This window comes from Pristiophorus japonicus, chromosome 15, assembly GCF_044704955.1.
Source record: "Pristiophorus japonicus isolate sPriJap1 chromosome 15, sPriJap1.hap1, whole genome shotgun sequence".
Lineage (NCBI taxonomy): Eukaryota > Metazoa > Chordata > Chondrichthyes > Pristiophoridae > Pristiophorus > Pristiophorus japonicus.
Genome location: NC_091991.1, coordinates 179,643,520 through 179,657,800, shown reverse-complemented (window position 1 = coordinate 179,657,800; position 14,281 = coordinate 179,643,520). Strand labels below are relative to the sequence as shown.

Below are 14,281 nucleotides of genomic sequence, written 5' to 3'. Positions count from 1 at the left end.
TAAATAGTAGTGCTACCGAGCCACTCTTGGTGTTGAACATTGAAGTCCACCACCCAGAGTACATTCTATGCCCTTACTATCCTCACTACTTCTTCCAAGTGGTTTTCAACATGGAGAAGTACTGGTTCATCAGCTGAGCGAGGCCAGTAACTGGTAATCAGCAGGTGGTTTCCTTGCCCAGGTTTGATCTGATGCCATGAAACTTCATGTCAATGCTGGATGGTCCGTCTGGTGTTATTCTTAATGTACTTCTTTGTAGCGCTTTCTTACTACTGAGTGGCTTGCTAGGCCATTTCAGAGGGCAGTTAAGAGTCAACCACACAGCTGCAGGTCTGGAGTCACAAATAGCCAGATCGGATAAGGACGGTAGTTTCCTTGTCTAAATGATATTAGTGAAGCAGTTGAGTTTTTTTGACAATCCAATAGTTTAATGGTCACCATTACTGGCATTAGCTTTTTATTCCAGATTTATTTAATTGTTTTTTTTAAACTGAATTCAAATGATTAAATTGCATTAGATTATGGAGGAGAGATTATAAACCAGGCTTGTAGTCCCTGAAATATAGATGTCTAGGGTTATTTTGATTGAAGTTTTTAGGATTTTGAAAGGAATTGATAAGAGTAGATAAAGAGAAACTTTTTCTGCTGGTGGGGGAGTCTAGGACAAGGGGACATACCTTAAAATTAAAACCAAGTCTTTCAGGAGAGAAGTTAGGAAACACTTCTTCACACAAAGGGTGGTAGAAGTGTGGAACTCTCCAACACAAAAACAGTAGAGGCTAGCTCAATTAATCATTTTAAATCCACGATTGACAGATTGTTGCTAGCCAAGGTATTAAGGGATATGGAGCCAAGGCGGGTAGATAGAATCAAGATACAGATCAACCATGATCTAACGAAATGGCAGAACAGGTTCGAGGGGCTGAATGAATGGCCTACTCCTATTTCTATGTTCCTATTAAGAGATGGGAGCCAATGTAAGTCAGCAAGGGTAGGAGTGATAGGTGCGGGGTAGGATACCGGCAGCAGAGTTTTGGATGAGGTGAAGTTTACAGAGCGTGAAGGATGGGAGGTTGGCCAGGAGAACATTGCAGTATTTGAGTTTTGAGGTGATGAAGAGAAGAAGGTGAGATAGAGCTGGGTGTTGTTGGCATACAAGTGAAACCTGACCCTATGTTTTTGGATGATGTCGCCATGGGACAGCATGTAGATGAGGAAAAAGAGGTGGGGGGGGGGGGGGGGGATGGTGGAAAGATCGATCCTTAGTGGACTCCAGAAGTAATGGTCCAGGGGCATGAAGAAAAGCTATTGCCGGAGATGCTCTGGCTATAATTAGATAGATGAGAGTGGAACCCAGCTGGGCATTGGGCTTTGGAAGAGGGTGGTGTGGTCAACCATGTCAAAAGCTGCCGAAAGGTCAAGATGGAAAATGCACCAGTCGCAGTCACAGAGGATTTCATGCATTGATTAGGATTATTTCAGTGCTGTGAAAAGGCAAAACCTGTTTGGAGAAATTCAAACATGAAGTTGCAGGAACGATGGTCACAGATTTGGGAGACAACAACAAATTCCTGCATTTTGAAGAGGAAAGGGAGATGGGCAGTAGTTTGCAAGGACAGACAGGTCGAGGGTAGGCTTTTTGAGAAGGGGATGATGACGCCGATTTTCAAAGGGAAGGGAACAGTTTCCGAGCAGAGGGATCTGGAAAGGTAGGCTGTAAAAGACTAGAGAGAGGATTAGACGGGATAATGCAGCACAGTCACAGTCACAGAGAATGTAATTTATGACTTTGGATGGGGTTGGTTAGAGATAGTGCTGTGACAGGGCAGTAACAAAATTCAAATAGAGTTCAAAGACAAACTTACTTTGTATTCAGACCAAATTTCTTCAATCTTTCCATGAACATGGGCAGGTCACGGAGATCTTGCCCAACAATGGTGTAACGATCGGAGTCCAAGCTATAGCCATCTAACAAATATATATTTTTCAGTGAAACTTGTCATAGTTTATTAAAAATTACAGATTTAAAACAAAATTAAAAATACAAATTATGAACTACATAGTGTTCTCAAAATGGAAGGGTTAGGAGATCATTCCTTTTAAGTACTTTGCTACACTAAAGAGGTCACAAGAATATTGGAGGTTCCACTCGCTTTCCCACTAGCCCAATTCAGGGTATCTACCTTATCAAGCTAGGCCGCTGGAAGTGTGGGCACCCATCAAGCATGATATGATCAAGGAATATAATTTATTAGGCTATGCATGTTAAGGGTACATAACTCATCAAGCTGGCCACAATTAAGGTACATAACTCAGCAGGTTTTGTGGGCTTGAGATGTGGCTCTCGAAAGGTTAGGTGCACTTGAGCTGCTTGATTTATTAGCCCAGCTGGGCTCATGGAGAAATTATGTCATCAGACCAAAGATCAGTCCATTTCAGTCATTACCATTTCAGAACAAGAGAACACAGATTTAGGTAATTGGCAAAAGAACCAAAGGCAACACAAGAAAAAAACCTTTTCACGCAGCGAGTGGTTAGGATCTGGAACGCACTGCCTGAAAGGGTGGTGGAGGCAGACTCGATCATGGCTTTTAAGAGAGAGTTGAATAAGTACCTGAAAAAAAATTGCAGGGCTATGGGGAAAAGCTGGGGGAATGGGACTAGCTGAGGTGCTCTTGCAGGGGCCTTCTTCCGTGCTGTAACCATTCTGTGGGGCCAAGTTTCGGCCTGAGTTGCTCCTGTTTTTTTGGAGCAACTGGTTTAGAATGGAGTATCTTAGAAATTGCAATTCTCGGCATTTAGTTTGCTCCAGTTCCAGTCAGTCAGAGAGGGGAAGAAGGGAGGGAGAGAGAGAGGGGGGGGGGGGGGGGGAAAGAGAGAGAGAGAGAGAGAGAGAGAGAGAGAGAGAGAGAGAGAGAGAGAGAGGGGGAGAAGGGGGGCAGAGGGGGAGAAGGGGGGCAGAGGAGAGAGAGAGGGGGAGAAGGGAGGGAGAGAGGAGAGAGAGAGGGGGAGAAGGGAGGGAGAGAGGAGAGAGAGAGGGGGAGAAGGGAGGGAGAGAGGAGAGGAGAGGAGAGGAGAGGGAGGCTGAACGGGCCCGGCCCAAGACCCGACCCAACCCATGACCACCTATCTTTAACTCCGGTGCTGGTCGGGTCCGGGAGCGGAGCAGGAGTCGGGTCGAGTCCGGGGCGGAGGGTGGGGGGGGGGGAGAAAAGAGTGGGGAGAGCGGGGGTCGAGTTGAGTCCGGGGGGGGGGGGGGGGGGAAAGAGTTGAGTCAGATCCAGGAACGGATCGGGAGTCAGGTCAAGTCCGGGGCGGGGGAGCGGGAGTCGGGTCAGCTGGGGGGGCGGTGTTTGAGAGAGCCAGCTGAAGGGAGGAAGCACGAGCTGGCCGTGGGAGGTGCAGCCTGATCCACACCACCCCAGTGAGCCCATTAGGCCAGGGCTAGGGGCTGCATGCTTTGGGCCCCTCCCACACAGTTTTGGGCACTTGGAGCTACTGCACATGCACGCCCACTGTAGCGCGCTTGTGCAGAGGTCCCGGCACTGTTTTCAGCGCAGGGACCTGGCTCCGCCCCCCATAGCTCGTGCTGCGCCGCGCCCAGCTCCAGAGGACCTGCAGGGAGCTGGAGAATCTGTAAGTATTTTTTAGGCGCACTTTTGGGCGCGAAAAACAGGCGTCCAGGTCGGGGCTGCGCTGTTCTAGGCGCGGCCCGAAACTTGGGCCCTGTGATTATATTCTATACTTTGCTTCATAAGCTCCATTAAAATTCTGAAGAGAGATAAAAAAATACAAGTATAATCTTTCTCTCACCTATTAGCAGGCTACTACTTGAATGTGTTTCTATAATTGGCTTTGACAATGGAGGTTTTGTTCTGCAAAAAAGAGCAAATAGATGCATATTGTTTATTAGCAATCTTATGACGCTTTTCAGTTGATTTACAGAAAAAGGAGGTATTTCAACAAGGGTAACTCACTCAGATACACAAACATTTAAAAGACCAATTTTATAAAATTAATAGCATCATTTACACAAATGTTGAATAACAAAACAGATCCTTACTTAAAATACCGAAGCAAATACTCTTAGGTTAGTTAATAAAGATAACCCAAATCTTCGTAGTCATTCCGAATTGAAATGACTTACCTGAATCTAACTATACTGCAAACTGAAAAAGGTTCTTGTTAAAATAATTTCTATTGAGTGTCAGTAACCATATTTATTCATATGCCATCTGTATAATAAAAATCATATAGCATGCACTTACAGTCCACAAATAATACTACCTACAACATTTATGTCAACATTTAGAATGGAAACGTCCATTGCAAATATTTATTATAATGGGAAATCTGTATGTAAACATTTTGAAAAATGTGACTTTTGTTCCTCAGTAACTTAAATTTCTAACTGTCCAAAATATGATGTTAAACAAACAAAAACAATACATACTTTAAAATAATACAATTACATTTATCCACTGAATTGCCTTCTATGTCCTTTAATACCTTCATTAATGCACCAGCTTCTCCAAAAAGTCTAGGTTTAGAATGATATTTTTGAACAGAAGAATGACTATTAGCTGAAAGCAGATTTTGCAGTCTGAGCATGTGCAGCATGCACAATTTTTCTGAAGGCATCAGCTGAATTTAGCTAGCCAAATAACACATTTTTGGAGGGGAATGGCATGATCCGAGTTTGCCGACGATACAAAGCTAGGCGGGAAAGTAAGCTGTGAGGAGGACACAAAGAGACTACAAAGGATATAGACAGGTTAAGTGAGTGGTCAATAAGGTGGCAGATGGAGTATAATGTGGGGAAATTTGAGGTTATTCACTTTATTAGGAAGAATAGAAAATAAGAATATTTTTTAAATGGTGAGAAACTATTAAATACAAAAGCAAAATACTGCAGATGCTGGAATCTGAAATAAAAACAGAAAATGCTGGAAATCTCAGCGGGTCAGGCAGCAGAGTTAACGTTTCGGGTCAACGACCCTTCGTCAGAACTGGAGTGTGTTCGAAAAGAACACATTCTTAATAAGCACTGAAAGGGGGAGGGGAAGAAAGAACAAAAGGGAAGGTCAGTGATAGGGTGGAAGGCAGGATAGATTAGAGAGACAAAAGGGATGATGGGCCAAATTGAAATGATAATGCCAGGAGTTAGAAAAACATTAGTCAAGATAGGGTGTGAATGGCAGAATAATGACCAGCTGCCATTGGAGAGAAGGAGAAGCTATTAAATGTTGGTGTTCAGAATTAGGTGCCATAGCACAGGAAAAACAAAGTTAGCATGCAGGTATAGTAAGCAATTATAAAGGCAAATGACATGATAGCCTTTATTGCAAGGGGGCTGGAGTACAAGAGTAAGGAAGTCTTACTGCAATTATACAGGGCTTTGGTGAGACCACAGCTGGAGTACTATGCACAGTATTGGTCTCCTTATCTGAGAAAGTACATACTTGGCCGAGAGGCGGTGCAACAACGGTTCACGAGATTGACCCCTGGGATGAGAGGGTTCTCCTATGAGGAGACATTGAGTAGATTGGACCTATACTCTCTGGAATTTAGAAGAATGAGAGATGATCTCATTGAAACATACAAGATTCTGAGGGGGATTGACAGGGTAGATGCTGAGAAGTTGTTTCCCCTGGCTGGAGAGTCGAGAACAAGGGGGCACAGTCTCAGGATAAGGGGTCGACCATTTAAGATTGAGATGAGGAGGAATTTCTTCACTGAGAAGGTTGTGAATCTTTGGAATTCTCTACCTGGGCTGTGGATGCTCAAACCGTTGAGTATATTCAAGGCTGAGATCGATTTTTGAACTCCAGGGTCAAGCAGAAAGTGGAGTTGAGATCGAAGATTGGCCATGATGTTACTGAATGGCGAAGCAGGCTCGAGGAGCCGTATGGCCTGCTCCTGCTCTTAATTCTTATGATCAACTGTGTTAAATGTTGGAGATAGATCCAGGATGGAAAAAATACTGGGAGATGATAATATGTTCAAGGACCTTGCAGAGGAAAAGGAGATTGAAATGGGGTGATAATTAGACAGGGCAGATGGATCAAGTGGTATTTTTAGGGGTGTGGGGGGGTGGGTTGATGAAGGTGGCTTTGAAAGGGAGAGGGACAATGCTTGAGGTAAAGGAATCACTGATGTTGTCGCCTCGTATGGGACTAAGAGCAGAGTGGGGAGGATCAATCACTTTCCCGCTATTGATGTTAAACTAACTAGTGTGCAAATCTCGGATTCATAGCTCACTCTATTTTTTGAAAAACAGATAATATGGAGCACCAGAAAATGTCTTGCTATTTTTTTTGCTTCTTTCCCTGAAAATACTAGACTGCATATCATCTGGTAGAAACGTCTGGATAATGATTAAAATCATTACTTGATTGGTTTGTACTTTATCTATGCTGACAGAGTGATGCTTGATTCCCTAAAGAACCTTTAATAACCTTAGAAAATAGTGGTTCAGCTGTACTGAAATAAATTAACAAAGTAAATTAGATCTAATTTAATCAGTCACTTGGGTATACAAGCTCAAAACTTGGCAATGCACCCCCAATAATGTAAATTACTTTGTTACACTCCCACCCTCCCCCACTGTGAGTCACTTGGGCCTTAGGGACTGACTTGCTATCAGCTACAAGTCACAACTATTTTGTCTTCATCTTTTCTTGATGGCAAAAAAATTGTAATCCCCGTAGAACAGCCAGTCACCAGAGAGATTTAGGCACCAAATTCATATTATGTTGCAACAGAAGGAACTGGTTCCAAAAAGTGAGTACCACCACCCAGCTGTGCAGTACTGCGACCAACTGGATTCCCTCTGCGTAGTGCACTTGTTGTATTATAATCATCTTAAACTTTGGCTTTATTTTATTCACACATACATGAGGAACTACTGCCAAAGTTGAGTGCAGCAAGCTTTCACCCCAAACTCAACAACCAGCAACATGATATTCAGGACCCAAGGCTACAATACATATAGGAAATTAAAGAACCACTGGACGAGTCGCAATACAGATATGACTAAATACCCAAGCTCTCTCCAAATGCTTATGGAGGGAATCACAGCAAGCAGGGGGTTCTCTTCCCTTCCAATGGACGGAAGAGATCTCCGCAGGAAATCAACGCAGCCTGGTTGCACATTGCACAGAGGACACAAGCAGGGATGTCATCTGGAGGACCTGGCTGCAGTGGCACAAACCTTTCCATGATTTCAAGAGATCACGAAATGTTACTGCAAAGCCGCACTCAACCACATCCTGCTGTGCCACTCGTCGCATCCCCATCACTCTGCCAGGTAGGTGGAGTTGAGGTCGAATATCAGCCACAGACACGATGGAAAGACTTGCGACCACCGACGTCTCAAGGTGCATTACAGCCAATGAAGTGCTTTATGGAGTATGGTCGCTGTTGTGGTGTGGGAAGCGTGGCGGCCGACTTGCGCGTGGCAGGCTCCCACGGGCAGCGATGTGATCGTGACCAGATAGTCTGTTTTTGTGATGTTGAGATCCCATTGCACTATTTTGCAGAAGAGAAGGGGAGTTATCCCCAGTGTCCTGGCCAATATTTATCCCTCAATCAACATCACTAAAAAAGATGGTCTGGTCATTGTCATATTGCTGTTTAGTGGGAGCTTGCTGTGTACGGGTTGGCTGCCACGTTTCCTGCATTGCAGCGGTGACAGCACTTCAAGGGTGCTTCATTGGCTGTGGAGCGCTTTGGGATGTCCTGGGGTTGTGAAAGCTGCTATATAAATGCAAGGCTTTCTTTTTCAACATAACATAAGAACTTAAGAATCAGGAACAGGAATAGGCCACCTAGTCCCTCGAGGTCATGGCTGATCTGGCCATGGACTCAGCTCCACTTACCCGCCCGCTCCCCGTAACCCTTAATTCCCTTATTGGTTAAAAATCTATCTGTGTGATTTGAATACATTCAATGAGCTAGCCTCAACTGCTTCCTTGGGCAGAGAATTCCACAGATTCACAACCCTCTGGGAGAAGAAATTCCTTCTCAACTCGGTTTAAAATTGGCTCCCCTGTATTTTGAGGCTGTGCCCCCTAGTTCTAGTCTCCCCGACCAGTGGAAACAACCTCTCCGCCTCTATCTTGTCTATCCCTTTCATTATTTTAAATGTTTCTATAAGATCACCCCTCATCCTTCTGAACTACAACGAGTAAAGACCCAGTCTACTCAATCTATCATCATAAGGTAACCCCCTCATCTCTGGAATCAGCCTAGTGAATCGTCTCTGTACCCCCTCCAAGGCTAGTATATCCTTCCTTAAGTAAGGTGACCAAAACTGTACTCAGTACTCCAGGTGCGGCCTCAGCAATACCCTATACAGTTGCAGCAGGACCTCCCTGCTTTTGTACTCCATCCCTCTCGCAATGAAGGCCAACATTCCATTCGCCTTCCTGATTACCTGTTGCACCTGCAAACTAACTTTTTGGGATTAGAGTTTCATGCACAAGGACCCCCAGGTCCCTCTGCACCGCAGCATGTTGTAATTTCTCCCCATTCAAATAATATTCCCTTTTACTGTTTTTTTTTCCAAGGTGGATGACCTCAAATTTTCCGACATTGTATTCCATCTGCCAAACCTTAGCCCATTCGCTTAACCTATCTAAATCTCTTTGCAGCCTCTCTGTGTCCTCTACACAACCCGCTTTCCCACTAATCTTTGTCTCATCTGCAAATTTTGTTACACTACCCTCTTCCAGGTCATCTATGTATATTGTAAACAGTTGTGGTCCCAGCACCGATCCCTGTGGCACACCACTAACCACCGATTTCCAACCCTAAAAAGGACCCATTTATCCCGACTCTCTGCTTTCTGTTAGCCAGCCAATTCTCGATCCATGCTAATACATTTCCTCTGACTCCGCGTACCTTTATCTTCTGCAGTAATCTTTTGTGTGGCACCTTATCAAATGCCTTTTGGAAATCTAAATACACCACATCCATCGGTACACCTCTATCCACCATGCTTGTTATATCTTCAAAGAATTCCAGTAAATTAGTTAAACATGATTTCCCCTTCATGAATCTTCTATTCCTTTCTCCCTCGTGTTTATCTAGCATCCCCTTAACTGCATCTCTGGTATTCACCTGAACCACTCCCTGTGGCAGCAAGTTCCACATTCTCACCATTCTCTGGGTAAAGAGGTTCCTCCTGAATTCCTTTTATAGGATTTATTAGTGACTCTTATTTATGGCCCCTAGTTTTGGACTCCTCTATTGCAATGGCTAATCGTTCAGTGCAGAGATCAGCGCACATTGGCATGAAGCGTGCGAGGTGCTGGTGTCTACAGGTGGCAAAGAAACGGTCCACAATTAACGGGGTGGGGGAGAATTGCTCCTGTAATCTTAAACTCTTTTGGAATCTTAAAGTCTGCACATATTTTATTATTTCCTGTGTGTGTGTGTGTGTGTGTGTGTGCGCGCGCGTCTCTGTGTCCAGGACCCAGAAGAGGCGAGGACCCAGGGGCAGCACGGGTCAGCTCACACTGCGATGTGTGCGCGCACTAGGTCCGTGCAGCAGAGCTGGTCTCCAGTCGTCCTGGTTAATCCTTGCCACTGGACCAAGGCCTAGCTCTGTCAAGCTCGTGTAGTAACTGGTGTGCAATGGTTATCATACGTTAAAAAAATCCATGCAGGCATCTTCCACCCTTCAACATGGAGACCTGGAACATTGGGTCCTTCATCAAAACATCTGTGAACTCGTGGAAGCAAGTCATCCTCGTTCGATGGACCATCTAATGATCACTCTGCCTCACATCAACTTACTCTACACCTCCACCCATCATTATCTATCTACATTATCACTTTCCCATCTCACTAGCCACACCTCACACTCACCCTCATCCTAGTTCAATCAAACCAACTAACATCACACAAGAGTAGGCATTGTTTTATGCAATGTTCATGTAAAAGTTCTTTTAATGTGGTGTCAAAACATTGAAACCTTTATTTTGCGTTCTTGGACAAATCTGTGGAAATTTAATTAAAGAAAGCCAGCATGGATTTGTTAATAGCAAATCGTGTTTAACCAACTTGATCGATTTTTTTTTGATGAGGTAACAAGAGGGTTGATGAGGACAATACGGTTGACGTGGTGTACATGGATTTCCAAAAGACGTTTGCTAAAGTGCCACATAACAGGCTTGCAGCAAAGTTGAAGTCCGTGGAATAAAAGGAACAGGGGCAGCATGGATATGAAATTGGCGAAGTGACAGGAAACAGAGTAGTGGTGAAGGGTTGTTTTTCGGACTGGAGGAAGGTACACAGTGGTGTTCCCCAGAGGTCAGTTCTTGATATATATTCATGGCCCTGAAATTCCGAGGAGTGCTTCCCACTGGTAAATCCTGAAAATAGAAATAAACTGTGCATTTACCTGGAGCTGCTGCGCACGTTGGGACTTCCGATTCACAGGCCTCCTCTCCCAACGACGCACAGCGCATGCACGTCAGGATGTCCGCAGGAGTCACGTGTGCCTGGACACCCAATCACAGGTAAGTATTTTCTCATTCATAGTAATAGGAGATTCGTAACTATGAATGAGAAAAACCCCAAAACGCAAAAACACTATACAAACATTTAAAAAAACACCTCACACAATAAACTAACAGAAATTAAAAATGTTACACATGTTTTTTAAATTAAAAAAAATTCCCGATTTAAAAAAAAAGTTAGGGCCAGGGTTTAAAATTAAATTATCTGAGTGGGCAGGGTTTTAACATAAATGTATTTTTAAAAATTTCTTTTAATCATGTTTTTTCTATGTTTTTAAACTATTATGCCTGTAATATGCCTGCTTTTTCAGGCGCAAGATTTTAAAGGACATTTGCAGGGCAAGATATTCGTAAATATCGGAAATCTTGCCCTGCAAGTGTCCTCGCTCCCGAGATACAGAGGATCTGTCAAGCTAGAAACTTGACAGATTGAAAATACCGGTTTTCAGCGCTGAAAACCGGATTTTCCGATGCCTTCCCGGGTCCGTAGAAACTTTGTACGGACCCGGGACATCGGAATTTCAGGGCCCATGACTTGGATGTGGGAGTACAGCCACAATTTCAAAATTTGCAGATGACACAAACTTGAAATATAGTGAACAGTGAGGAGAATAGTAATAGACTTCAAGAGGACATAGACAGGCTGGTGGAATGGGCAGACACGTGGCAGATGAAATTTAACGCAGATAAGTGCGAAGTGCTACATTTTAGTAGAAAGAAGGAAGAGACAAAATATAAATTAAAGGGTACAATTCTAAAGGGGGTGCATGACCAGAGAGACCTGGGGGGTATATGTGCACAAATCGTTGAAGGTGGCAGGGCAGGTTAAGAAAGCAGTTAAAAAAGCTTACGGAATTTTGGGCTTCATGAATAGAGGTTTAGAGTACAAAAGTGTGGATATTATGATGAATCTGTACAAATCACTGGTTCAGCCTCAACTGGAGTATTGTGTCCAATTCTGGGCACTGCACTTTAGGAAGGAAGTGAAGGCCTTGGAGAGACTGCATAAAAGATTTCCGAGAATGATTCCATGGATGAGGGACTTCAGTTACATGGATTGACTGAAGAAGCTGGGGTTGTTCACCTTAGAACAGAGAAGATTGAGTGGAGATTTGATAGAGGTGTTCAAAATCATGAGGAGTCTGAACAGAGTAGTTACAGAGAAACTGTTCCCATTGGCAGAAGTGTCCTCTGGTTCTCAACCCAACTGATTGGCAAAAGAACCAATGGTGACATAAGAAAAACAATTTTTTACGCCAGGAGTGGTTAGGATCTGGAATACACTGCCTGAAAGGGTGGTGGAGGCAGAATCAATTAAGGCTTTCAAAAGGGAGTTGGATAAGTAGCTGAAAAAAAAATTGCGGGGCTACGGGGAAAGGGCAGGGGACTGGAACTAGCTGAGGTATAGCGCGGGCTCGACAGGCCGGATGGCCATCTTCCGTGCTGTAACCATTCTATGATTCAATGAGTGCACCTTTGGAAGTGGCCTTGAGTTGCAGTGAATGGTGAGACATAACGGTACCCTGCAGTGGCGATGAGTGTGAAAGGAACAGCTTGGGCATTGTAGGGATGCTTTATGGTGTTGGTGTGAGGTGGTGCCAACCTGGCGCATCATGTGGCAGCCAGGATGTAGAGCATCAAGTGAAGTAAATCTGGCCATGGTGAGGCCATCCCTGATATCCCGGGCAGCAATGTGGTTGGGTGCTGATACCCTCTGTCCTGTGCAGCATCAGTTGATTGCGGAAAAGGTTGCTGCTGGTGTGTCTGGTGTTGGGGATGATCATGATGGGATTCTGAGGAGCAAGGCGAGATAGTTTCAAGGGCACTGATGCTTATGTAATAGATGGCAGATGAACTTGAGATAACAGATGCAATTTGTCAATGGTGAGAGAGGCAGTTCCAATGAGGTGACATTGGATAGATAGTTTGCTCCAAACACTTGCAACCTGTACAAAGCTCAATCTGTTTTCCAAATGCAGTAAGCAACAGCTTCTGAACTTGGAAAGTAAACAGCTGTGAGATGGAAGCTTTTATAGCACATTTGCAGCTGTCAAGTAATGAGATGATTCCATGGCCATTCAACTCCCGCCTTGCTTAGCTGATGTGATCCCCGAGCAGCATGGTTGGCGACCTGGTAACCTCTGAAGGCGAGATGAAAATCGTTCTTAATCCTCTATTAACAAGGTCAAAATGATGTGAGCTGCCTCCCCTGCCGCTACATACCAGACCCGACATTTGGGAAAGGCGTGTGGCAGCACATTGACAGCGGGGTTCTGATCTGCTGTCAAAAAAAAACATTTTCCCACCTGACCCGCCACCGATCACAGCTGACCCCCTGCAAAATTCCCCCATGACTTCTAGGCTGGCTGCTGGAATGCAGCAATGTACAGGACCAGAAAGGACCACTGCAGTCCACCTGGGTGGTCCCAGTGTCTATGAAATAACATCATCTAACAATACTACTTACATCCTACTAACAAATTTGTCAGGTATTTATTCAACCTTCTTTTGAACATAACTGATCCAATGGAGGCAGTGATTGTGAGTCCATTCCATAAACTGCTCACCCTCTGCGTAAAACAGTACAAGCTAAACTATGTTTTCATCCTTCCTCTTCTCAGTTCAAGACTATTATTTTTCTATTCTTTTATAATGACCAGGCCGGTCTTTCTATCCACGTGCATGCTGCCTCAGTTCTTGTGGACTAGTGTCTATCCTTAGATACAGTACTTGTGTACTGTTGTAATGTAACTGATCGCAGTCAAAGTATAGTAGTTGTGTCCAAGTGTAGTTTTTGCTAGCATAATTAGTTCCTCACTGCAACTGTCTGTTATACCAGTTTGAAACAAACTGAGTGATGATATTCTACAATTGGGTCACCTGTCTTTAATACCAATCTTCATTGCCTGCAACCTGTGGTTTTAAAAAGCTGTGCAAATTCACTTTGTTTTAAAACACAACACTTGAATGTAACTTATTCCCCAAATCTTTTCTGAAAGAAAAGATCAAAAATCTTGAGGCTCTGAGCACAATCTTTCCAATTATGGAAGTTGCATCAAGGATTGCCAATGTGATACCCGTTTAAAAAGAGAAGGAGTAAACCAGGTAATTACAGTCTAATCAGCCCAACATTGATAGTAGGCAAGCTTCCAGAGGCCACAATATGGAATAAAATTATTTCTCACCTACAAATACATGGGCTAATTAAGGGCAGCCAGAATGAATTTGTAAAAGGCAAGTTGGTGTTTGAAGAAATTTAGTAGAGTTGTTTGAAGAAATTAGGTGGATGTTGTGTACTAAAGACATTTGATAATGTGCCATATGGAGGCCTGCTAATAAAATTGAGGTAAATAATATTAAAGGGAGAGTAGTATTATAGATATGAGGCTGATTCAAGGTTAAAAAATAAAGAGAGTCATGATTAACAGATGTTTTTCAGACTGGAGAGATGTAATTGGTGGTGCAGCCCAGGCACCAGAGTTGGGACCAATGTATTTATATATTAAAAATCTTACATTTGCATGCACTTCCGGTTAACATTTCTCATTATAAATTCTCATGTTCAATGTATAATGAAAACTGCCCGTATAAACTTCTCTTACTGTAATGACATTCTCTCTCCAGTGGAGACACTACAGTACCACCACGAGTGGAAGCAGGTCATTACAGCAAAACAATTCAGTTTCCTTTCAAAATGTGGACAAAGGAATTACATAGGATATATGGCACAGAAACAGGCCATTCTGCCCAACCAG

General features: G+C 43.7%; 1 protein-coding gene across 6 annotated transcripts in view; it reads right to left on the bottom strand.

Annotated features, from left to right (window-relative positions):
* lcmt1 (leucine carboxyl methyltransferase 1) overlaps positions 1-14,281 on the bottom strand; it is a 95,118-nt gene that overhangs the window by 34,421 nt on the left and 46,416 nt on the right. For all 6 annotated transcript variants that reach the window (XM_070901407.1, XM_070901406.1, XM_070901404.1 and 3 more), the window contains exons 6-7: positions 3,814-3,875; positions 1,866-1,968 (exon numbers count right to left, since the gene is read on the bottom strand). In XM_070901407.1, coding sequence (XP_070757508.1) covers positions 1,866-1,968; positions 3,814-3,875 — 165 coding nt within the window. The remainder of the gene's footprint in view (positions 1-1,865; positions 1,969-3,813; positions 3,876-14,281) is intronic.